General features: G+C 33.7%; 1 protein-coding gene across 4 annotated transcripts in view; it reads right to left on the bottom strand.

The window, feature by feature from the left end:
* Positions 1-1,953: 1,953 nt before the first annotated feature.
* LOC143470393 (uncharacterized) overlaps positions 1,954-27,149 on the bottom strand; it is a 57,917-nt gene continuing 32,721 nt past the window's right edge. For 3 of the 4 annotated variants that reach the window (XM_076968502.1, XM_076968503.1, XM_076968504.1), the window contains 11 exons: positions 26,802-26,913; positions 24,278-24,462; positions 20,671-20,815; positions 20,288-20,566; positions 19,743-20,194; positions 18,742-18,888; positions 17,807-17,949; positions 10,857-11,082; positions 10,568-10,702; positions 6,321-6,516; positions 1,954-2,592 (listed from right to left, as the gene is read on the bottom strand). In XM_076968502.1, coding sequence (XP_076824617.1) covers positions 2,078-2,592; positions 6,321-6,516; positions 10,568-10,702; positions 10,857-11,082; positions 17,807-17,949; positions 18,742-18,888; positions 19,743-20,194; positions 20,288-20,566; positions 20,671-20,815; positions 24,278-24,462; positions 26,802-26,913 — 2,535 coding nt within the window. In that variant the 3' untranslated portion in view covers positions 1,954-2,077. Of the gene's footprint in view, positions 2,593-6,320; positions 6,517-10,567; positions 10,703-10,856; positions 11,083-16,770; positions 16,901-17,806; positions 17,950-18,741; positions 18,889-19,742; positions 20,195-20,287; positions 20,567-20,670; positions 20,816-24,277; positions 24,463-26,801; positions 26,914-27,149 lie in introns of those variants that run through there. The other variant, XR_013119360.1, reaches the window with a different exon arrangement.

Raw genomic sequence — 27,149 nt, 5'->3', positions numbered from 1 at the left:
ACGCGACACATAATCACTAGGACACTTAATCACGCGACACATAATCACTTGGACATTTAATCACGCGACTTGGATACTTAATCACGCGACATTTAATCACGCGACACATAATCACTTGGATGTCGGAAAAGCGTGAGGAAAATTCAGTAATTCAAGCTCGTGTGCATCTCTCTGTGGGGATGGCGATGTGGATTGCTTTTAAGGTTGGCCTAAAGCCAAAGGCTATTAGTCTTTCTTTTAGAACTCCCCGACAATTGTCTTTGACTCCGTTGCGCCGGCTTTCTCTATAATGTTTCTTTAAATCAACACCAGCTTCATAAAGTCTAATTGTTATATTGTCCGAAGTAAGTTGTATCACAATAGAAACATTTTCATCATCTTTTCACATTTAAACAAAACTATAACTCCAATTCAGTAATGAACAGTCCAGAAGGTAAAACTGATATTATGTGTAGTGACAAGAAGGGGAGATTTTAACCAAACCTTAGTTTTTATATAAACACATTAGCCAATCAGGAAATAACATGTCATTTTGCATTGCTACGTATAACCTATGTAATATCTAACATTATTCTATTGTCACCGAAGCTCTTGACCAAAGTACCATCAAAACGTTACACCGTAAAATACAATGTTAGTTGCATGTAAATATGCATGTACTTGTTACAATGTAAATTGTAAATGTAAATAAACCTTGTAAATGTGTGATTAAATGTCGCGTGATTAAATGTCCTAGTGATTATGTGTCGCGTGATTAAATGTCCTAGTGATTATGTGTCACGTGATTAAATGTCCTAGTGATTATGTGTCGGTGATTAAGCGTCGCGTGATTAAGCGTCGCGTGATTAAGTGTCGCGTGATTAAGTGTCACCAAACCGCTTCTTTTGTTGTCACTTAATCAGAACCGTCATTCTCGTCATAATTTAGCGACGAATTTGCGTTTTTATGGCCCTAACTGCTTAACCATTACGTATTAGTACAAATCCTTTCACCAGAATACTCACTGACAACTACACTTTGATTTAAGGTCAACGTTTGTTTGGACATGCCCCTCTCACTTTAATGAAAAGTGTTTTGTCTTATCGTAATGGAAGTTTTAAAGGTGTTGGACACAGCTTCATCGTGAAGAGTGCAAAATATGTCATCCGTCAGTTCAAAAGTTTTCCAAAAATTTTCGTAACGATGGTAGGCTAAACGTCAATGTTCTACTGGTAAAGCATTAAGAAATTTCTAGTATTATTCTACATTACAACTAAGTTATACTGATTTCACTTTCTGAAGAAGAGTACTCAGAAACATATTAAAAACGAATCAAGGTTGAATACTAATATAGTAAACTTCTTTTCATCACATTGGCTAACACAACATAGGTTTTTGTAATACCCATTGTTCTTATTAGTATATATAATTACAATATATAAGTATTACATAAAGTTAACTTACATCTAATTTTCCGAATTGTAGTAAAAATTAATCTGCTATGTAGCATTACGTTTCGTTACTTCCTAGCGAAATTCACAACAATATTACAGGGAGATAAAAGCATTAGATAGCGTGGAAAAGATTGATAAATGCGTTAGACTAAAAAAATAAATTTTTAAATGAAACCTACAAAATTTGAATAGCACAAACATTAAATTATCGATACGATTTTTCTATCACTAGAAATAATAGTCATCAAGAAACTTTAAACAAGCGGAACCCTAAATAACTTATCAGTGACGATCTCGTTCATCTTTATAAAATTTACATAAGCATTGTGAAGCTGTAGGTACGCATAAAATTTAGCGTTGAATTTACAGTTTATTAAATGGGTGCTTTTTTTAAAAAACATTTTACTGTAGAATATTTCTTATCCTTTGTCACAAGCTGTGGGAAAATTTGCAATAAAAAGGGAAACGTCCTTTTCAGATTTTCGCCACCTGTCAGCGCAGACAACGTTGAAGGCGTATATCAGTAAGATTCACTTTATTGCCAAAATTAAATGCAGTCGAAAACACCATGATTAAAACAAAAAATAGTCAACACATCTATTTTACGAAAAATCGGCCAATGTTAAGACAGGCAAATCAACATTTCAAAAATATTTTGATTTTATATCAATCACATCAAGTAATCGTTTTTTAGCTTCACTGTACGGAGATTGCGTGTCAAGAAAGAGCATGTGTGGATATTCAGGGACAAGGTCGTGGCAAATTGTTTTATATTTCCCAAAAATCCCAGTCGAACTGTCAACCAGTGTGTTTATTTGAGTAGTATCATATAAGGTGGCATGAGTTTTCTTGTTTAGCTGAGAACTCCTTCCAGTATTATTTGCCGACATATTTGTAAAAGGACAAAATAAACTTCCTTCCGGACTCCAGGTCGGCGCAACGCATTGCTTATGTTTTCCATAATTGAACGTTTTAGGTTGTTTCACTTGTAAGTCGTTGTTGACTTGATCTTTTTCTGAATTTGTGTCATTTCTCAGGGATGTACTCATCATAGATCTAATTACAGGTGCTGGAGTATGCAACTTTGTCTTGTTACAGTCATAACTTTGCTTATTAGTTGGAGAATTGTTGTGAATTCTTTCATATGCTCTTCCTGAAACTACGCATAAAACGTTTGTTAGTAAATATCCATAGCAACCTGAAATTTCTTATCCATTAAAATGCTTTAAATTTTTTTGCCAATTACAAAACGTATCAAGGTCAAAAATTATATTTGTTTACTAGATGTTTAGTATAAGGTTTCCGGAACATACAATTTATTTATTTTTATCGTCAAGTATGTTCTCGTAACGCTTAATACGCATCATATCCAACTTTGTGCAGAACGTTAGCTGACACGTGACACAGAAGTTTTTTATTAACTTTGCCAATTTCTTATTATTTTTGCCTTTTTGATTATTGTTTTTAATTATTTTTTTAAATTTTACATTTTTAAAAAAGGTTTTGTAATATATTTTACATTTTTTTGTTTTAAAAGCTTTTTCACTTAAAAACTTTTAGGCAGAAATTTTAAATTTTTTTGTAGTTGAATGTTTTTTATTTAAATATTTTAAATTTAGCTCCAATTAATATTTTTTTTAATTTAAGTTTTAAAAATTTGTTTTCAATTATGTCTGGTCCGTCTGGTATGAATATACAATCTTTGAATATACGAACAGTACATAAGCCTACGGTACAATTTTTTTTCAGTAATTTTTAAACTTACAAAATAGTTGAAAAAACTTCAAATTTTGCATAAATTTTTTAAGATAAAATCGTTATTCAAAAAAAAAGCAAAAATATATAATGTAATTTAAAAAAATTTTTAAAATAAATTAAAAAGCAAATGTAATAAAAAATCTTCAAAAAACTTGCATGTCACATGTTGACAACCATATAACAGAAACTGCAAAGTGGCTGTGATAGGCTCTGTCTCTTCCTGCCATAAAAGTGACGTCAGACTTAACTGTATGATATTTTATGATACAAGGCTAAGATTTATTTTATACGCTTATCTTTTCCTTGCCAGAAAATGATGGCAGACTTAAGTGATTTTTTAAACTTGCTTTACAACCTTTGAACACCGATTGAAGACTGCATAAGACGTTAAAATATCGTTAGAAGCAGTACTGTTTACAGATGTTTATTTACAATATCTTTCAAATGCTGTCCATCACTGCTAATTTTGGGTGTGACATATATGTAACACCTGTTGTTGACAAAGCTAGTTAACATTTTTCATGTGATGTCGAAACTAATGGAATGATTTTATAAAAGGTTTTGGGTTGGAAATAGTGCTTTACGATTATCACTCAACCACTGAAAAGTGCACAATCGCCTCATGGTATACTTGGGATCTGTGCATGGTCCACTTGTAGACCGCAATCGACTAGTTGAGCACCCCTGCTCAAGAGCATGTACCTTACCACGTGTGTATGATAAAAATATAATAAGAATACAATTCAGAAAAAGGTAATACTTCATGATAAATAGATGAAAATATTCACTGTACAAAAAGAATATAGCAAGAGATAATGCCGGATCAATATAAACATTACTTTTGGTAGCTATATTTTTAAAATGAAAGCCTACATTACATTAGTTCAATAGGCCCATCAGTTTCTTTTCTAGTGTGTTTCGGATACACTAAAAACACACAAGTTAAAAACATTAGTTATTCCTTAAAGCATTTATCAAAAATCTTCAAAAACTTGCAACATTCCATTTTTAAACACAGGCAAGAGCTTGATTAGGACCTATTTCACTTAGGGCTGGGAAAATATATCCGGTTAACAGCAATGTTTGGTAGGCATTAACCGAAAATGCAAATGTGGAGAAGAATTCAGGATAAATTGTTTCGTAATTTACTGACCCATGGAAATGCTGCTCTGTTGATCGTTTTAATTCCAAGCTAAACTTTGGAGTTTAGCTTGGAGCTAAACTACCACTACTATAAATCAATCCTTGGCTACTTTATTTATACAACATCTTCCCAGCTCTTAAGAAATATATTGGTTTTATCTGCAATTAACAACTATTTGACGACTAGTGATTAAAACTTCTAGCTCTAGTTTCAATGTGGTGGACCGCAGTAAAAACGGTCCATTTCAAAAAAGTGAAAGTCTACAAACAAAACAAAATTTTGTTGCAAGATGCACGAAGAACTGAAGATTATGGTGATCCACCATAAAAAATAGCAATCGGTATATTTTTCACTTTGTCTTGACAAACAGCAAATTTAGTGAAGGCGGCTATGCATAGTTTTCAAAATGGTGGCAACTTTGTTTAAAGTAACTTAACTATAAGAAATGTCCTGGTCATTTTAACGAAATGATGACATCAATAAAAATCTCAATCAGGGTTGAAGACTGTGACAAAAAACTTTGATATCAGAAAGATTTCTAGTAGGTTATCCCAGAAAAGCAAACAGGATTATCCTCTAGTCCTTGATCTGGAATGGCAAAAAAGGTTCAGCAAGCAAAAAAAGCGCCCAGCGATATGGTGAAGCCCAGCAGGTTGGATGCCCGCAAGGATGAGAAGATTATCCAATGGTGTGGAATTCAGAGATCTAGTTGGTAGCTGAGCTATCTGTATTTTGGGTATTGTTACTCTTTCAAAACGTCCGTTTTAATCTTTTGTATGTAAAAATAAAAGTGAAAAGCTTTTAGCTTGCTAGTTATACCAAAGTGTTAGTATGTAGCAAAATTAAAAAACAGCTCAATCAGATCAAAAAAAATTCAGGAAAAACTATTCACACTCCTGATTTAAGTTGATAAAATAATAAAAATAAAAGATTCATTTTATCTCAGTTCATTTCAAAAAGAAGGTAGAAATAAATTTACTAGGATTGCTACCATTATGAATAATTTTCTCGGGGTAACTCATAAGTTCCCAATCGGAGGAAGATTTCAAGGTGCATAAAGACTAGATTTGAATTGGTACAAATTCTCTTTTTTCTCGAATTGTTTCAGTAATTAAAAATTTAACCTGAATCTTAAATGAATTTGTTGATTAATGTCCAAGAATGAGTTTACAAATGTACTGCATTACTTAACAAAATACAAGTGATTTTTTTCTTACTTGTAACCAATCTATGGTTTTACTTTTCGTTAAAAGCGAGGTGGGGATGAAAAATCAAGCCAGTTGTTACTAACCCGCGCCAATGAACAGGAAAAAGTGACAAAGCCGAAAAGGCTTAAAACATGCTGAAGAGAAATAACGTTGATATTTTCTGGTAACAACAAGCACGACCAATAAACCTATATTTAGTTAAATCTATAAAACATAAGTTGAAAAAGCGAAAATTAAGCAGACGAGCAGGTGGTGTGTGTTCAAGCAACTGATGAATGAAAATTGCTTCAGTGGTGTACAAAAGTTGATGAAAAAAAAACACCGTAACAGAAACCCCATCCTGAGCAAGAGCGCGGTTTCTGGTGGCCATAGCACTAAGGAAAGTTGTTGTTGATTAGCCCGAGTTTGTACAGCAAGAATGCACACCAATGATAATATTTGGACAATGTGATGACAATACTGCTCCAATTGTCACACCATTTTTATTTTCAATTTTTTTTTATATAGTATCGCCTGAATATATCTCGAACTGCCCACCAGGTCCACTGAGAAGGAGTAAGTGTTGTTAATGCCTAGCCCAAGGACATTATAACGGTATAGCGGCACTGGGTATTGAACTCGACTGGCATTCGTTGCAAGGCCAGTGCTCAAACCATTCAACTACTGAGCAGACAATATTGATACTTCAATAACAGCCTAATAGAGTGTAATGTTTGCAATACTATATGTATAAAACACCAGAAAACTGCATTTTTGCTTATGATTTCAAAAGCTCACCAGATTTCAAAAGTATAACTGGTTGCACAAGTTGAAGATTATTTTCTCTTCTTATTTTTTGCAAGTGGCACAGGATCTTGAATAGAAGGTTCTGTCTCCTTACCAGCAATTGTTTACGTTTTGTTGTCCACAACTGGCAATGCCGAAGTTTTAAGTTTTCCATCAATATCAAGTCAGTATTTCTACTTCTTACCACCTTTGAAACAAAAACCAAACAACTCATGTATTAAAAGTATTGCAGTTACTTGTTATGTAAGCGGTATTTAGGAAATAATCCCATCCCAGCAAGTATTATAACTTACTTCAACCATTTTTAACTTATCATATTGCTTCATCTTTAACTATTGCTGTGAAATTTGCAACTATCTTAGAGAAACATACAGTAGCACCAACTTTAACTGGCTATTATTATAAGCAAAGATGTCACTTATATATATATGATATCGCAATGCAACACCATTCAGGAACTCCTAAAAAATGGCTGCAACACAATAACAATAATAGCCTTAAATGCTAAAATGCTACGTGAAATAGAATACAGTATGTTGTGATAAATAAGAACAATATAGTCGTATGTAACATATGGTTATCCTGTGCTGTACAAAGTTTAGAAAACGATGAAAATCAAGCTATTATTAATGTAGTTATAAGGATTCCCTAGCGATCAGGAAAAGCACTGGCTGGTTCACTGATGTGTCTGAAAATATAGATTTCAATTAACATAATTCCCTTCAATATTATTCCATCTCCTCAACGATGAACTTTTCTATTTCAACTTTTGCCCACGATGCCTTATGCATTGAATTATGTTGAATTGTGCAAAACAGAATAAGTTACTAAATCGCTTTATCTGATATGACAGAATATCACAAATTTTGAAGATTAATGATACAATAAAATCACACGGAGATTTTTCACCATCAGTTTTTAAGTTTGTTTAACTAAGCCAGCTTGCTCCCACACCTGCTTAATAAAGTTAACAAACTGTGAAAATCTCTGTGAGAATTATGAAGTACTGAAGAAAGTCACTACAGCCTATGTAAATGAAATGACAACATTTGATATAATTCTTCGTTGCATTTGTGTGCCCAGGAGCAATACAGCTATCCAGAGTGGAGGGGCTTGGGTGGAAAAAAGGGCGACTCCTACACTAAAGTGTCTCACAAAACAATGACTTCAAAATAACGCCTCATGAAATATGGACGACAAAAATATTTTCGCTCAGTAAATTCCCTCACACAAGTTACATTCCACTTTTTCAGATTCGTTCTTATTGCTTTTACCTCATTATTCATTACTCCATCATGTGCCATGTTTGGCTTCACTGGATAACCATTTCGTTTTGAGTGGGGGGATAAAAACTAACCGGCTGTCAAATTACAATCCAATAAGCGTAATAATTTGGTATAACATTAAATTGGTATAATATTTGTTGGCTCGACAGCCAAGTGGTTAAAAGGCTGAGGTTGCCCTGCCATTGTAATGCTTTTGGGCAAATCATTAACCACGTAATACTCCTATTCAGTGGTCCTGATAAGCAGTTCTCACAGTTTTGGCAATTTGATATAAAATATGATATACTAAATAAATAAATATACTATGGTTGCCACCAGGCATAATAATCATCAAATAAAAGTCACAACTGGTGAATACAGAACTTTGTTGTCTGCTGACGATTCATTAACCCATTCGGGTTAACTTTATCAGAGAAATGGTAATAAAATTTGAATTTGGGAAAATATATAGACAGAATAACAATTACTAGGTTACAATTTTGCCGCATTACTTGGGAACAATTATGACACATCAGTGTGATGTCATAATGATAGATACTTAGCTAAGACTTTGACATGGTTATAAAACAGCAATATAAGAAGTAGTTATAAGAAACAACCAATACAATACAAATTGACTAGGATTATGCAAAAAACTCAGAATAAATTGGGGAAAGGGAAATTGTAACCTAGCAATTTTAATTTTCTTATTTTCACCAAATTTTATTCCAATTGCCCTGATGAAGTTAACGCAAATGGGTTAATGAAACGTCGGCGGAAAATAAAGTTCAGTATTCACCAGTTGTGCCTTATATTCGATGATACAAGTTACACTTTTTGCCCTGAGCCTACGGTTTTCTTTATAGAACCAGCATTATTTATACGGGGTTTAAGAATATTATTAATTAAATAAGTAAAAAATGCTATCAAATGACAACTTTCCATTGAAACATCCCTCTAAAACAAAAAATCAGTGGCCAACCAGTTTGTGAAATATAAGGAAAATTTTAAAATGATGTTTCTCTTTGAGTTTAACACACAGTTGACACTTTATCCCACTATATGCCACTAGGTAGCCGATGTCATTCAAGTACAGAGTCAGCAAAGCAAAACGTGGCATACAAACTGTTGCACTGTTTGCTGTAGAAACTTGAAATTTTGTGACTTTTCCTAAAAAATGTTCAGCTATCTGTTCATGTTTGAGATATTGTCATATTTTCATTTGCTTTTGCTCACTGCTTCCACCATGAGCGTATTGAAGCGTATCGTTTTTATTTACTCATTCACGCGCCACTAACTTGACTAACTATTCTCTTGTTTTTCTCTTCTCGCGGTCAGCTGGTTTTCCAGACAATTAAGCACAGCAGGAGCGCGGCGAACAAAGAAAAACTTCTAGAAATGCATCACTTGTAGAAATACTTAATTTACATAAAATGCACTTTTCTTAGTTTTACAACCATGCTGTATACAGGAAGCCAAATGTTTTTGTTTTCAAGTAATTAACGATTGAAAACGTGTGTGCAGTGTCGGTCACACATAGTTAAAATAGTAACGTCGCTCACCCAGTGAAGATAGAGTTAACATGGCCCACCCAAAACCTGGTTCCAGCCTGGGTTAGAGATTTTTTTCCACCTGATGATGTACAGCATTGAAGGAACTGTCAACTTTCCGGTACTTTACACACACACTTGCACACTCATCTGCTTATTTTTTGACTTATGTTTGATTAACTTTGGGTTTAGTGGTTGTGCAAGTTGTTATCAGTGCAAGTTATTACTACTGTTATTATTTTGTGCTCGATTTAAGCTTTTTTGGCTTTGTCACTTTTGTCTGCTCATTAGCACATGTTAACAGCAACTGACTTTATTGCTTCTCCTCCATCGCGCTATGGACAAAATTAAAATCTTTGATTGAATGTGTTGCATCATCCACTTACTTTTTGCTTGGAAGAGAAGAGCTGTTGATGTGGCAAGCCCCTTTTAGCAGCTCGTATAATTTTTGAAGTTTGTCAAGTGTACAACTGACCAAGTTAATTCCTTTCTGTTTGACTTACATGATGTATTGGTAAACATTCACACAGTCAACAGCTTGGCGTGATTGCTTCTTAGCAATCAATATCGTTCCTGTCGGTAACCTAAATGATGGTTAAGTAAGACTTCATTTCTATAATTGACCTGTTGGGAGCTAACCCTTTTCCCTACTTCAAGGGCACTCTTCAATCCCAACAGTCGATGACAAAAAATAAATGATATGAAACAATAAAGTGACTACTAAAAACAAGTGCAACACAAGTCATCTGGTACTGGGCAAACATAAGTGGGGCCATTTGCTTAACAATGTTTTACAACTAATTCATCTGAAAGCATTTTAGATACACCACCAGTCAATTATTTTTGTCCAGGGGAACAACAATCTCAGAAGAGTTGTTCCTTTTACATGTTGGACATGTTAATTTGGGACAAGTGGTGTTCATGTGCTTCTGATGTGGGTTCTGTGGCAACCTTGAAGATTTGTGTTCTGGAGTTTCAGAAGATTTTGGATCTCTTGCATTATGTTCATGGTCATGGCGCTAGTTCCTTTGTGGTTTCATGTTACAGTTTTCCTAAAACCTGTTCCTGCTGTTGAGCTTGTGATACTATATCTGTTAGGTTATGAAAACAGTCAAGTCCATGTGATTGGTTTGTGTGGGAAAATGCGCCTAAGATAACTAAGTAACTACTGCTTACGTCAAACCGACGATTCAACATCATAGACTAATAGGGGACAACACCAATTTAGCAAGCAAATGTGTGGAATTCTAGACGTATTTATGAATCTCTCTCACGCTAAGAACAAATCTCAAACTGTTCTTACCCATCCAACAGATATCATATTCCAAATAATACTAAGCTGTTACCTTAATTATTTTTTCAAGCATATTTCAAGCTTTTCTGATATTTTCACTTTACCGCTCGTTAGCGCACTTACACTTACCACTCCACCTTGTCGTGGACTTTGTAAGGTCTGCAAAGTACGTTGCAATGCATGATGTTGCTGATATCTATGCACCAAATGTCGAAATGCTTGACCAGGGTATCTCATGGAGCATTTCAAGAGTTTCAGAATTACCTATATTATAAAATTCTGTTAATCTGGTTGTTATTTAGATTTGATTTATGTTAGAGTTTAAGACATAGTATTTTTTTACGATGAATGTTAGATAGTTCTACCCTCACATTTTAGACAAGTTTTTATCTTGAAAATGAGTCATTACAAACCTAACCTGTTTTTTAGTGTACTTGATGTTTAATTCGCTCATAATTTTGTTGTAGTTCCATTTGTGGTGACGCAGACTTAAAAATAACATTTCTGATGTTGACTGAGCTAAACCATTTAAACAGATACGCATTGATTTAGCCGAAGCCTTCTCTTGCTGCAATTGCTTTTTAAACTGAAAGACTAAATTCTCAGCTGTTTCCAATTTTTGTTGTAAAAAATCTTTTTCATGGCTAAAATTAAGAGAAGCAATGAATTACAGATGAGTTCCATACAATATCATGTATAAACGCGGTTGCAAATTGAAATTATTGAAACTGAAGCATGAAAACTGATAATGAAAAATGAAAAAACTATGTTTTATGATAAGTCTACCTACACTCACTAACTTTACCTATCGGAAAAATTTCAAGTGTTCCTGCTTCTACAATCTACACGAATAGCTTGTATATCGCCCAAATTCAAGTTCCCAACAACATTATGACGAATCAGTTTTAACGTTTTAGAACTGGTAACTATCCACAAAATTTTAGCATTAATAATTAATACATCGAGCCAAATTTGAAAAGATTTGGATTTGTAGAAATACCAATAATAAATTTTGATGTTTCTGCAAATCCAAATATGTTGACTTTCAACTTAACAAAACAGCTAATGATGAGCAAACGACCAATAAATTTTAATTTGTCATATTTTTAGTGAATTAAAAAAAATTGTTTTTGGTTTGCTTAAACAACACCACTAAAAGTATTTGCAACTATTCCACCGTCTGAATGGTCCATTGATTAAGTTGATGTAGGACTAAAGGTTTTAGAGCGAAAAAGGTGTTTTTATGACAATTTCACTTGAAAGCATTCAAAAATTTATCATTAATAACACATGACGAGACATTGTTGGTTAAAGTTTAAATGTGTATAAGGCAATAGCAAATCACTTAGTGATACCGACCGATTTTAACAAAGACTTAATTTCATCCTTGTTCAATCTGCCCTTTGCAGATCTCGCCCATTACATATGTTTGCTGTCATGGTACGTGTGATAAAGTAACATAGAATGTAAGAAGTGATATTAGGTAAAAAACTAGTCATACTATAGTCAATTGTGAGTACTATGAATTCAGTCAATGGCAAAGTAAATACATTAGGTTGTTCATCCCACTTTTCAATGTTTAATTTTCTAGAAAATACTAGCAACAGCAGTGAACGAGTTGGATGTTACAAAGTCGCAAAGCTAACGACATATCAGTGTTGTTACGCTACTTTTTTTATTGTGCTTGACAACACATGTGACACGAATATGTACATACAATTTCCATTATCAACCTACCATGTGTTGGTAAAAAATATCTGAAAGAAAAAACTTTATTGTAAAGTTATATAACTGGTAGGCTTAGAATTATAAGATCTAATTCTGTTACCACACCTTTTTACCAAAAACTTTTAAGTAATGACCAATTCATTATGTCTTATGATTTTGCTCACTACAAAAGTGTGCTTTATTCTCGTCTTATGCATTGCACAATGGAGAAGGCAATGAGTTATGCTAATTTTCGGAATGCAGATTCAACACAACAGCCAAAATAACAATACTTATGTATTCTCCAATGAATTAATAATGGTCATACTAACCAATATTCATTTTTTATCATTTTGTTACATTATTCCTGCACATTTTAAACCTTTGGGCTTTGCTGCTTTTTCCTGCTCGTTGTTTGCAGGTGGTGTTGTTATTTTATCACGCTATAATGGTGAGCATTTTATTTTTTGTTCTCCCACGTAGATAATTACAAAACACAAAACAATACTATAAAATTCAATAAAGGCCAGTTTGCAGAGTTGGGCAACCGCTCTTTTAACCCTAGAATGCATACACGAAAAAACTTACGCTAATGCATAACAGGGGTCATTTTGACCTGTATTGCTATTACATGCAATTCTATTTTAAAGACATTGAATATTTTTCTTCTTGTTCTTTCCTTGTCTCTTCCATTGGCGTTATGATGACATATCTAGAGTTTTTGCTGCATTTTAATGAAACAACCGACGAAAAACAGTATAAAGAAGTCGATGAGAAAATGAAAGAAAAGTCCAGAACAGTTCACATTACAACGCATAGCCTGATTCATTCACTGCATTTGTTGCATGTGATCATGGTCACGTTGTGTTCTGGGCACACGGGTCTGTAGTGGCTTGGGAGCCACATCCAATACCATTATACCAATTGTGGAAACATATGCGCCATTTAAACATTGTTCATTGAGAAACCTACAGCTAGCATTTAATATTTGCAATGCAGATGCAATTCGGCTGCAGTCACAACTTTACAGACTGCAATCGTTATGCAATATTTGGAAACTTGCACTAAATAACTTTATGTGAAAGCGCCGTTTAGTACGTTACCAGGTGATTTCATAACATCCGAGTTTTAACTGTAAATAATTCCCATTTGCCAACGCTTTGCTTTTATCGTTCACACATTCTGAAATATGCGTGTATTTTGTGTTGAATATTTCCGTTCACAAGCGCTCTACGCTGTTATAAGCTTAAACTTCTGTGCGTGTAGGCGCCCAGACAGAGATACCGAATCGTACGAACGTATTACGTCAGTCGTGTTAAAATGTAATTTGTTAGACTCGTTTTAATTGGTGAATGCTAAGTTTGTGCTTGTGTCATAATAATCGGAACCTGTACAGTTCCTACAATAAAGGATTGTTTCTGATAAACTGTATCTGTTAATCGTAATAGCTTTCGGCTAGTAACAGTAGTAACACGTTAAGGTTAGAGATTTATAACCGCACGCAACCACGGAGTCAGATCATTAATTCGGCAGGTAAACTAAGACCTAAAGGTTAAGATAAGCAGTAACCTCTGCAGGTCTGCAACATCTTGAGCAACATTTTGCAACTTTCTTATCCTTTGCGTGTGGACATAAGGAACACCGCTTCCTCTTCTGCAACGTGTTTGCTGTTTGCAGGGATGTACTTCGAAAAGCTAAGCCACATCTCACCATAGCCTCTCTTGTGGCTTTGTGGAGTTGAGGAATTTTCTGTCTTGTCATCATGTGGGGCAAAATGAGGCAGTTAGCAAGATCTGTTATGAAACCTCGTCGCTTTGAACCTTGTCCACTCTGATAATCAGGATATACTTGTCTGAATATGGTATATGCATTTAGAGCTGCGATCTCGAGCAGATTGTAAAAGAGAACTAGAGGCCATCGGCAGGTTTGTCGTTTGCAAGTATATGTTTGAACCATTTGGTCAACCAAGTCAACACCAATCTTTGTCTTGTTATAAAACCTGATGATCTCAGGCCTCTTTTTTGGGTCTTCTTCGTCAATGCTTATATCGTGATGCATTGTGCTCAATAGTACCACAGCTTTATTCTTTTTGGGAACATAACTGACCATCGTCATTTGATTGTTGAACCCAAAGAGTGATGTCTTTGCTTCTCGAGACTTAGCAGCTTTCATGCACTCTGGAATCTCTCGTTTGCATTTCTTCATTGTTCCAACAATTGTCAACTTGTGTTGAAGCATTGTTTTGGCCAAAGAAGCGCCTGTAAAATAGTTGTCCATCGACACATTCCTCTCTGAGCCTTGAAGTGGTGATGTAAGATCGACAACAACATTTTGACCCAGATTTTTCTCAGGTTCTGATCCTGGTTGTCTACCCACGGAAATCCTTGCATTGGATGCATATGGTAAAGAAGCATCACACAGCCAAAATATTTTTATGCCGTACTTGGCAGGCTTGCTAGGCATGTATTGTGTAAAGGGCATTGCCCTCTGAATGGCACGAGCTGTTCGTCTATAGTAGTGTAAGCTCCGAGGGAAAACTGAGTGTTACAGTTTGCAATGAATAAACCCCAAATATAGCTGAATGCAGCCAATTTATCCTGCTTCAGTCTTTCGGCCCGTGTCCTCTTATCATCGAATCGCAGATGACGTCGAATATTTTCAAATCTGTTGACGCCAAATGCTGCTTTGTAGGAAGGATTTTGTTTCTGGTCTAAGAACAATTGTTGTTTATCTAAATCCCAGTTTTTTTCTACTCCTGCCAAAAGTAAAACGCCAATAAAAGCCAAAAGTTCTTCTTTTTGCACAGTGTTCCATTTCGTAGTAACTCGTCGACCTTGCAAGTTGGTGCACAATAGTATTTCTTCAATGATATCATCACTGAAAAATGCCTGAAAAGCATCCTTGGGAGTGTAGATTTCCGACGATGAAACTGTGTGCAAGCGAGTACTAATCACATTGTGAGATCTAAATCTTCCCTGAGGAGATGAAAATCAACTCCAGACAGTTCCATCCTTTCCAGTTCGAGTGCTGATGTCGGAAGATGTTGATGAAGAATCTGAAGTTGCAGAAGAATCACTGGGTGTAAGGTGCTCACTTTCTTCCTCACTGCCTGATCCAGAATCTGTAGAATACAAAGATTGAATCCTTGCTTCGGTATCGGAATAATGAGTCTCCAGAGTAGAAGGCGCATAAGTCGGATCATCATCATCTGAACGATCAGAGTCACTTGTTTTTTCTATGTCAATTTGTTGCGGGTCAAAATGACTCCTGTTATGCATTCTCGGGGTATTTAATGAAAAATGCATTTTTCTTGTCAAAGGTAAAATTTTACAGAACAGCTGTTTTCTCATCATGTATAAGTATAAAAGGCTAACAAAGTCAAGAAAATCCAGGAGTTAATTCGCAATATGTGTTACGCAGTTATGATGAATAGCACCGTTTGGGTCATTTTGACCCCTGTTATGCATTCTAGGGTTAAAAAGAATGTTTCTAACCCTCTCGCTAATCAATGAAATAAGAGCGCACTTGTTTTGCAGCTCACGTTCTTTTTTGCAATTAAAAAATATTTTCACAGTGGCGCATTTTTAAAAACCAATGGCATTCGTATGCTGCAAAATTGCTTTGTTAAATATATGTCTATAACTTTGGCCCAATAAATGATTATCGTTATTTGTTGAAAATGTCAGAAATGTCATCGCTGGTGCTTAGTGCTGTGTGAAATAGTCCCAAAGTTAGTCCCAAAGCAATCATTTCTTATTCACTTCATAAAATTAGTTTTAAAGCAGTTTAAAAACTTAAAGTCAAAATTTTATTTCAAAAAAGTAAATAAGTCAAATTTTAATTCAACCAATTGTATCAATTTTGTGCGTCCCTGTTTGGGCAAAAAAAAGAGCAAATAACCCTTAAAGGAGAGCATGCTAGTGGTTCCACTTCTAATTTAAAGAAATAGAGTCGCTTTCGAGATTGCTCCTTCTGCTCAGCTCTGCCAGGGTGTATCTTTTTTATGAGCGCACCATAACCACAGAGCTAGAAAGCTGAGCATATTTAAGGGTTCATGGCAGACCCAAAAGCGATTTCTGGGTCTACCCGTCCGACCTGTACCTGATGTCTATGACTGCAACTGCATAATACTTGAAGTCCACTTGAAATATGTATAAATTATAAAAAAAGAAATGTTATCAATTGGCTTACACCAATATCGAAGTGTATCAAATGTTTCAATGCAACTAAATTAACAAAATTATATTTAAAAAAGCAGTTCAAAGCACAATATCTTGCTTGTTAAATAGACAAAACATCGTTACTATTTTGCAATGTTTATTCAGTTTTCATTTAAAGAACTCCTTTAAAAAGACAAGCATCTTTTTTGATTTAGTATTAAATTGGTATAGTATTTGCTTCCGTAGCCGAGAAGATAAAGGGCTTGGATTGCCCTACCGTTGTTATACTATAAGCAATGCATTAATAACGGTCACTCCTGTTCAGTGGGCTTGATGAACGGTTTCAATTTCGGGTAAAAAAATTTTAAAAAATGTATGTGTCAATTAGATCTTGCACAACAGCTAGCTTGGTAACTGGAATCATCGAGTTGTGCTAAGACTTTTTCAGTGTGAAAATGCAGTTACCTAGAGCTATGTCCAACTACTTCATTAAAACTTGTATGGTGTCAGCTTTTCAGTTGCTTTGTTCTTTCTTATTTCTTGAAGTCAGTTTTGTTATGCAGTCTTCAGATTTGAAAGTGTATGTATATTTCAACTTCAAAATTAAATAATTATAATTAATCTATGAAACATGTAGCCCACCAAAATTTAAGTAATTGTATGCAATTAATTACAATTATTTGTATTATGTTACACATAATTTCTGATATGTACAATAGCCTGTTAAAAGTATATTTAGGTTATTTGTACTTACTCACATGCCTTTTGGCTCAATACACAATTAGCGCACATCTTTTAAACACCATTTGCAGTAACAATATCTCACAAACAAAATTTTCTCTAAATCCTGTACCATACTCTAAGATACTGCACACAATTTTTCAAACTTATTAATTGTCACACATGTCTGTACACTGGAGGTGATTCACATAAAAAGATTTATTTCCAACAGCTGGAGCTGTGAATAATTGCACCATAGCCCAATAACATCTCAATGCAGTTAATTATGAAAATTAATAAAAATAAAGGTGGGCCCATTGTATGAGAAAAGTCTCATATAGAATACATATAGTGTGTTGCACACCCAAGTTTTATGAAATTTTTCATTTAATATATAAAGATATAGCCTGGCTGCAAAATAATTGTTGTTTTAGTTTATTACTACCACTTCTTCAAAGTAATGCTAAACGGAAACGATTTTCAATGCTCATGAAAAGTTTCATCAGATTTGCTAAAACTTTAATTTTAAACCTCTTATGAGAACCACTAGCAGATTTATAGAGATGACATGTTATATTTTGTTGATAACAAAAATTTTTGAAAAATATTGAGGACATAAAATATGATTGAAATATGGAGAATCTGCAGGTTATATGAGATGGTTAAAGCTTTCATTTCCAAAATCCAAGGTATTGTGGCCTTCAAACAGTGAGCCAACATGTTTACAATACAATTTGTGACTTCGAGTGAAATAATATTTTCATTCAACTAAATCACATACCATACAGAAGTTAATGAACTCTGAAGATGGTTTAGCCGTTGATGTGTCTTATGCTGCAGCAAATGAACTTTCCCATGACCAATACTTGCAAATTTTGTATGAATTCCTTTTCTTGATTTTTCCATAACATGGGACAAATATTCCTGTAATGTGTAATTATTATAAGACGTAAAATTGCATGTCAATCTATCCAGTGTTTTTTTAAGGTTTGAATTTTGCAAACTGCTAATTTTCTGCTATAGTTGCAGAAGTATAAAATATGAATGTCCGTTGGAGAAATTTAGGATATCGCTTCGATCCCAAAAAACACTGAACCTATCTACCATAACTGTGTTTACCATATGCCTAGTATAGTATGCAATACATAAGATAGTTACTTGTGATTACAGCTATAACGCAAATTGCAAGTCACAGTAAGTTTACTAATTTTCAAAAGCTTCTTACACATGGTTATCTTTTATCAGTAATTGTATGTATTAGAGCAGTGATTTTCAACCTGAGGGTTATTAGCCTTTTTTTCTAGGGGTCGCGAGAGCTTTCAATGAGTATAAATTTAATAAACGAGTCTTTGTTCAACAGCAATATCATTTAGTCATTTGTATTTTTCTATTGTAAATCCACAACTGCTTTACATATGTTTAGCTGAAAATTTTGGAAGGGTTGTTTGATTATATTGGGTTGTAAAAAAGGTTGAAAACCACTGTATTTGAGTATCAGACCATCGAAAACACCTCCTGCATAAAAAAAACTTAATCAAAATTAAACCAGAGTTGATATATATATAAGATTTAAATTGACCATTCTTGATGTAATTATACTAGATTGTTTTGAATATTAAATTAACATTCATTAATCGGAAAAATTGTATAAAATAATATTAAAATATAATACAGTATTGCATGATAAAACAATATAAAAAGACTGACATATCATACCTTATTTTTCATTTTTTCTGCATGTAATAACATATTATTCTTTCTTAGTTTCCTTTCCATATCTTCTAATTGGAGGGCCATCTTTTTCTTTTCTTGCTTTATTGAACTCAGTATACTTTTGTTAACCACTTCTAAAAAAGTTCCAACCTATAATAATCATTATATGCAATATCATCAGCAAAAAATACATCTTGTGACCATCAAAACATGTCCAAATTTTTTGGCCTTTTCTGATTTTTACTTTTAATATTTAATGGTGGCATTTCTTGCTGATGTTGAATTTTTTGTTATTTGAAACATAATTTAGTAATTGTTGAAATGATTGACTATAAGCAAACTTTCATTAATTAAGACTTGCGACGTTTTTTTTAGTGTGGTGTCTACCACGAAGTTGATTAATAATTTTCCAGATTGTTTTGATACTGAATCTATTATTATCTAATGCATTTTTATAGTGATTCTGTTTGGCTTGCTTTAACATTTTGTAATATTTATTTCTTAACTGCAGTTAAGCTTGCTCACTTTCAATGGTTTTCTTTTATGTACAATAAGTATAAGAATAAAGGGTAATTTTTTTCCAACTGGCAGAGATATACACTCTAATTTAAACATAAGTTTTTTTTGTCAGTTTTGTTGAATCAATTTTAGCCACTTTGCAACATTATCATGGAGTTGACCAAAGGTTTCTTGCAAAATATCTCTAAAAATTTCTTTGATTATTGATTTTCATTATGATAACACTGATTGACCGCCTTCCACTAATCCAGGCAATACAAGTGAAGATCAAAAATGCTAAACCTAGAGTTTCCAACTAACCAAGACAACAGAAAAAAACTGTTTTTGTTGCCGGATGTCATGTTGTACATATCACATCTACAGTCAACATGTCAGAAACCATATTCCCAACCAGCAAAATGAAGAAATTTTCTATGCAATGCGTATTATTTTTATATGTTTTATTAAATGTACTAAAGGTATTATTTTATCACTTGCATGCTCACCTGTGACGATATAGCACTAATAAAATCCTTAGCTTTCTTCAACGGATCATCATCAGAGTCTGCTGAAGATGTTAACATTGCTTTTCTTGCCTTTAATTTCCTTTCTCTGTCTTTAAGCAAACGTAGCTTTCTCCGTCTGACTAATTCATCATGAGAAATTTTGCTGTGCTGGTTAAAGCTTTGCTTGGAACTGAGCTTGTCACTTCCATTTAATTGTGAAAATGAGTTGAATCTCACAGCGGACGGTGGTGACAGGTACACAGGGAAAATGTTTTGTCTTCTGGCCATTTGCATAACATGAAGCAACCGAGATGATGCAGAACTTTCACCGAACCTCGCATATTTTTTAGTACTAATGAAAGCATCAATTCTATCGTTATTTTGTTTGTCTTGTACATTCTCAACCTTCATTTCAGATGTTTGTACTATACATTCTGTAGCATTCCTTCCACCTTTAATTAAAAATTTTTTGTTGAACAATGATGCTATTAATTATCAGAACAACTTAAACATTACTGTGCTAATTTTTTTAATTAATCACTGACCAATCTTTGAATCAACACCACTAGAGGGGTAAACTGATGGGGTAATCATCAAATCTGGTTTTACGCCTAGAGCAGATCTTAACATTTTCTGATTTTTCATGACATTGGATGGATGACCTTTCAATGGATCTCGAATAACGCCATCTGCATTATCGGAATGCTTTGATGAATATAAGGTATCGTTGATTCGTTTTTCTTTCATTCTGACATTATTTACAGTAACCAATCCTTTCATATGTTTGCTGTTTTCATTTTCTCTAAAATCAGATGAAATATTACCTGAAAAAAAATTTTATATTTTAATTTTATATTTGTATATAATTACAGTCTAAGTAAACATAAATTCAGTATAAGTTTTCCAAAAATTTCCTTGTCAAACTTACTATCTTTAATATTTATTTGAATGCCTAGCTGTTCCGCCATGTTTTTATTGAAACTTAACATCTCCTTCTGGATCCGCATCATTTCATCTCGGACACTAAAGCATAAGTTCTGTAAATTCTCATCAGTTTTCATTTTGTCCATAACCTGTAGAAAAAATTGAAAAACATCAACATGCCAATATCATGAAATCATGCAATATATGCGTAACTATATTATACATGATAATTTTGTACATATCAAAACAAAAAAATAAAAATAAAGAAACAAATCAGGACAAACCGGTGACTTTGGTATGATAATTAATCAATAACACAATTCATCAGGAAAATCTGATACTTTAGTGAGAAAAATTTAGCTTTTAATATAGACAATGAAATAAGTGCCGCAGCTTTGTTATGCAAATCATTCACGATTTGGAACACAATATTTATGGTAATTATATGGCCTCTTTCTTCAAATATGTGGTAAAATACCAGTGTATTTTTTGTTTACAGATCAATTATCTAGATTTACAAAATTCACCTATCTCGACTGGGAAAGCACTGACAAATATTGAGCTCATCTCTTCACAACCTTCCTAAAATCTATAAAACTTGGAAAGCAAATGAGAGGTCTAATCATTCAAAAAAGTTCTCATGAAAACGTTTGATGAAAACAAAGAAATGTTCACATAGTGCATTTCTACCACTAACAAAACAATTCTATTGTCACAAACCCTCATAGCCAGCATAGTATTTTCAAGAAGTGTATCGAAATATTAAAGATAATACAATTAAAATAATAATATGATTACATACTATGCAATCATTTAGGCCAGTGGGATAAAGTAGCAGCCCACTAACCATGTGTGCCACAGTTTCAGAAACATATTTCTCTTATGACTTAACAACAGCAAGCTCGGAACTGCGCATGACAACACCGATAACATATTTGAAAATGAAGTTGCCAGGTCAAGTTCATGTGTGAATGCATAAGATCAAGCGATAGATGTTTCTTGCAAATAAGCAGCCTGTGTGTGAATGACTTAACCGGTACAGGACAGTAGAGTGTATTATATCATGTGTATTAAAACAACAATGGGTAATGGCAACCATTCAGCATAGTATGCGTTACAAACAAAAACTTGTTGAAATTTATGTTGAAAATATGATTACACTGTAGGTAGGTTTAGTTGACCACAACGATTAAAACATTTCTTGGTAATGTGAAATCCTTTTTGGAGTTAGCTATATCAATATTTTCTCCTGGCCCATGTAAATTCTTGCCCTTACAATCAGAAGTAAGCCTTGTTGGTAACTGTATGGCAAAGGTCGTGCTGTTGTTGCGTTGCGGCGTTGCTGACTCCTTGTCTCAGAAGGTTGCTGTTTTAGTTCACTGTCTCCTTCGCTCATATATTAAAATAAATGAACACGAGGTTCTGAGCTTAACCTTTACTCAATGTTGCGTCCTGTGCACAAGCGGTGCAAAACGGAATGGGCGGTAAAACAAACTAGCAGTGCTTAAATGAACATGTGCTGGGAGCATTATGAGGGCGTTAACTAGTGACAAAACAAACAGAGAACCAATGGCCGCTACAACTGCACTTGCTTTATAGTGTACAATTAGCTTGGGGTGTTTAAAAGCAGTAGCGTGAATTGCGTTGGGTAGGCGATTTTTTAACTTTTTTAATGGAGTTCCATGACACATTCCTTGCTTTCTCTGGTCTTTACAGAATTTGAAACACTAATTAGAAACAAGCTTTGTTAACGCCTTGTTCAATGGTATTACAGTGCATTGTTGCTAGATATCAAACATAACTCACATCTTCGTGACTCGTGAGCTTGACACTCTAACTCAGTGGTTTTCAAACTGTGAGGTTCATATGGGGAGCACGAGAAATGGCACGCTCTCTATGAGTTATGACTAGGGCAATTATTTTTTGACTTGTCAAAAAAAGTCAAAATTTGGTCAAATTTTTAGCGTTAGGTCAAAATATGTCAAAATTGTTTACAAAGTCAAAATTTTTTACAAACTGCATTGCCGTGGTTTCGTAGAGGTTGCACTGTCATTGAACTTTTCATTTTACATTTTACACCTTGTAGCCTACTTTAAACTGTTGTAAATGGCCCATTGTCTACGTATTGTGAATCATAAACCATTAAGTGAAATAATTAGGATGATATGGTGTGATGCTCAACACATCTCAAAATGTGTAAAATTTTTGCAAGGTCCTAAGTCATTTTGCGGCAGCTGTAGGTTAGGTGCAGCTCTTGTTTCGGTTTTGCTTTAGATACTTCATGTGTATCTTTAGTTTAGACAAATGTATTGAACAGTTTTTGTTGTGTCTTAGCTGCTGTGTTTTGGCAGTGATTTGTAATTAGCTCATTTCCATTTTCAGAATAGGCTAGGTCCGTGTTCAGATTTTGCCCTTCTGTTAGACTTTTGCACATTCTTTCGTTTTAGTTAGATTAGCCTACTGCCATATTTGGCTCCAACGTTGCCACTTATTTTGTATTCTGTCCTATTTCTATGTGTGTCTACTTCCTTACCCTGTTTTTCAACTTAACTATTTAGTCAGCAATTTTATTCGAGAATAACCAGGGTCTTGTTTTTCTTAAAAATTTTAACGTTTTGTACAATAAAGCGTAATTTAACTACTTGAATTCTTCATATGTCAAAATTTGTCAAAAAAAAGTTTTTTAATGTCAAAATTTGTCAAAATTTTCAATTTTTAGGTCAAAATTTTTAGTTTTTTAGGTCAAAAAATAATTGCCCTAGTTATGACTAAATACTGTATGTTTTCACAACCAAGCTGGACAGCCAATTGCTGTCGGTTGTCAAATATTTGGTTTCCAAAAAGCAGCTATATCCTTCCCATTGAGGAAAATTATGTGGAAATAAATTTCTGTTCTGTTTAATGTTTTTTTTTGATTTTGCAATAGGGTGGGGCATGAGATTTTTTGGCATCGTCAAAGGGGGCGCGTTTCAAAACGTTTAAGAACCCCTGCTCTAAATGCTTCACTAACGAACTCAGAAAACCTCAGCCATTTATGAGTTACAGCTATGAAAATAATGATAAGATTTGTGACAAAGCAGAGTAGATCTAGTGTTTTATGAAGACTGTCTAATAAAAAATTCCATTTAAACTAAAATCGATATAAAATAAATTAAAAACAATTTATTTTATGTGTAAAAGAAGCAGAAAAACATGGTGACGTTGATAATGATCAAAGCTTTCTTATTAAACATAATACATACAAAAAACTTACGTAGTAGTACAATTTTCTATGATTTATTGTAATTAACATTATATCACATTATAGTAAGTATGCAATAGGGTACATACTGAATAGCTAAACGCTAATGGATTTAATTTCAGCTAGATAAATAAAGCTTTACACAAGTAAAGGTTGCTTTAAGTTTCATACATTTACTAAACTCTGCAGCATTGTATCATTTTAAATATTTTAATGTACAATCGTACTATTGTGCCATTAACTGTATATAAATATTATACAAACAGTGATGTTTGTTTATGCATGAAATGACCTTTCCTGTCCAAAATACTTTACATAATGTATTTACTGCAAAAGAGATCAAAGATGAAGTCTTAAAAAAGAAACATACCAGTTTTTGTTTCACTTGTTCAACAGTTTGCTTCAGTTTTGCTTGGTAATTAGCAGTAACATCGTGAACTTTTTTCTTTGTCTCATAAAGTGCTTGCTGCAATTCATGTTTTTCTTCATAAAACTTTTGTCGTTCCTTGGAGCTCATCAGAACTTTTGTTGAAGCTTTTTTTGACAGATACTTCTCTAAATTATTGATTACATTGAAAATATATTGCATGCTATATATCATATACAACACTAAGATTATAATTTTGTGGAAGTCAATGCATTAATCTTTATAAAACAACTTATAGAACAAAAGATCTTTGATAACACATTGCCAGTGTTTCATTATATTGGTACAATGTTTTGATTTTGTAAACATATAAATTTGAGAACCAAGCAATGATATATAATAACTAACAATGGCTGAAGAAAAAATGTAGGTAATTTTGTGTTATACAGTTTTGTAGACCTGTAATTTTTGTTTAGGTACTTTGTTAACTTCAATTTGAAGTTCCAGTGAAGTGCTTGAGTATGCTTGTTTTAATACAAGGTTACTCTCCAACCATTTCAGAAATTATTTTAATGTCATAGGCTGAAATGTACTTCACCATCTGAATTTAGATTAAACTCACAACATTCTTACAATGTTTTCTGTCAGCTGCACAAGTTTCGAAGGAAATATGAGTGGGCAAGGTATTCACTACCTTACATTAAGCCAAAAAATACTTTAGTATTTGGTTTATATTTAGTAGTATTGCAGGAGTGCTTACTTTCACAAACAAGTTATAAATTACAGCTAACTACTATTATTAGTTTGAAATATATCTTTTATAGACTGGTAGCCAATAGACGTCAGAGTAATTACCACCTGAAAAAATTGGTAAAGGAACTTTGAAAAATTCTTAATTTGTAACGGAATTACAGCAAAAAATATGAAGTACAATTAACAATCTATATGACGCATTCAGTAGATATTGCAAGTTCATAAAGCAGTGCTTCTTAAACTGTAAGCCGTGAGAGTTTTTCTTGTATAAGGTGAACGTTTTGAAAAGTATGTCCAGTTTCTCAATTTTTCAATGTTATTGTTAACTTATTTAAGCCTGGTAAATAATAACGTGCTGTCGACCTTGTATAAGGCTGCAGCAGTATCAATGAAATAAGCAAAAAATTGAGATTGAGATATTGATAACCTACACTACAATAGATTCATCTGTGTTTGTAGTAGTCATTGTATAGGTTAGCAATCATTTGCAACCAGAACCAGTGTGACATTGTCATCAGCATACTGCATCTCATAAACTGTGATAGTGGAAGCAGGAATAGGGACAATGAGATCCTTAATTGTATCTCACTACCCAGTGTGGAAGCCACTGTCTTTCATCACAGTCTCAACTGGGCAGGTCACATACTAAAAATGGATTTCTCTAGACCAGTGATTCTTAACATTTTTTTGGGTCACAAGCCCCTATAACATTCTTTAAAAAGGTATGGACCGCAAAAGTCGAAATTAGGTTTTAATCAACGACACTAAAAATTGTTGATTAGCCAAAATTAATATAGATTAGTCAGCATAATAGCTGATTGGTTCGAGTGCTGGCATCGCGATAATGCAAGCGTTCTGTGTTCGATACCAAATGGCGCTATGCCGTCTTAATGCCCTTAGGCAAGGCATTAACGACACTTACTCAAATTTGAGCAATGCTATTAAAAAAATCAAAATGCAAAATAGAAAATGTGTGACAAACGAAACTTGCACTAAAGAGAGTTTGGTAACTGGGGCAAGAGCGATGATAAATCATCACCAGGTTTAAGACGTGCAAAGACTTTCCTAAGTCAAAAGTTGAAGGTTACCATGCCAAACCATACCAGCAAAAAACTGTGCACTCTAACTAACAACTAACCAAACAGTTTAATGCCTCATGGCATAATAGGAACACTTAACAGTCAAAAGAATTAAAACATTAAATGTGCCTATGATGTAACAATGGTATCATGTGTAATTCACATAATCACCGACAAAGTACAGCTAAATGTTTATAAACAGTCGCATGATTGACAAAGTACAATAGAAATCACCTATGGTGACATTTCGTGTATAATGACAACTACTGTAATTTCCCGTTTGCAAACCAATTGTTTTTTTTCACAGAAATGACTTCGTCTATGGTAATTTTATGTATCAGAATACTTATATTACAGTGATACCATATCTCTGTCTCTTCAGCATAAAATGTCTGTGTCCGGTCAAAGTAGGTCGTCTGATCAATTATATTTTATTGGGACAAATTCATCTTTATGTCTTAATATTCTTATGGCCAATGCTGTATGTTATTTGTGCATAAAACAGTATTCCACGCAAAACTATGAAGAATAGTCTAGTTACTTTCTGCATGGCAAGTAAACAAACATCCTGGTCATGAATAAAATCATAATTTTTCTATACCATGTTACAGCAACGGCCTTTACTAAACATATCCGAACGGAAATTAAATTTGTGATAACAACTAACAAACAATAATAACAAAATAAAAGGCTACCTTGATCAGCTCCCTTCTCAGCTGCTATTTTCTTTAAACTACTGAATGACGATTGTTGATTGCTCAAACTATATCTCTGTGACATTTGAGAACTTGCCTTGCTTGTAAATTTCTAGATTAATTAAAACACATATTTTATTTCACACTTGCATGCACTAAAAAATGCTTTCCAACATGTGAGACTGTACATACTACCGCGACTAAAAAAAATTGTAGTGCAGATAATGAACACAGCGCAAATAAACTGCATTTTGAAATTGTCTGTTTGTTAATTTGTATCAAAATATTGCAAACTTTTCATTTATTTTATCATGTAAATACATTGTTAATTTTGTTTATTAAACATTT

Source organism: Clavelina lepadiformis, chromosome 9, assembly GCF_947623445.1.
Source record: "Clavelina lepadiformis chromosome 9, kaClaLepa1.1, whole genome shotgun sequence".
In the NCBI taxonomy this organism is placed as follows: Eukaryota; Metazoa; Chordata; class Ascidiacea; order Aplousobranchia; family Clavelinidae; genus Clavelina; species Clavelina lepadiformis.
The sequence above is the reverse complement of the archived record's forward strand: the minus strand, read 5'-3'. Positions and strand labels throughout refer to the sequence as shown.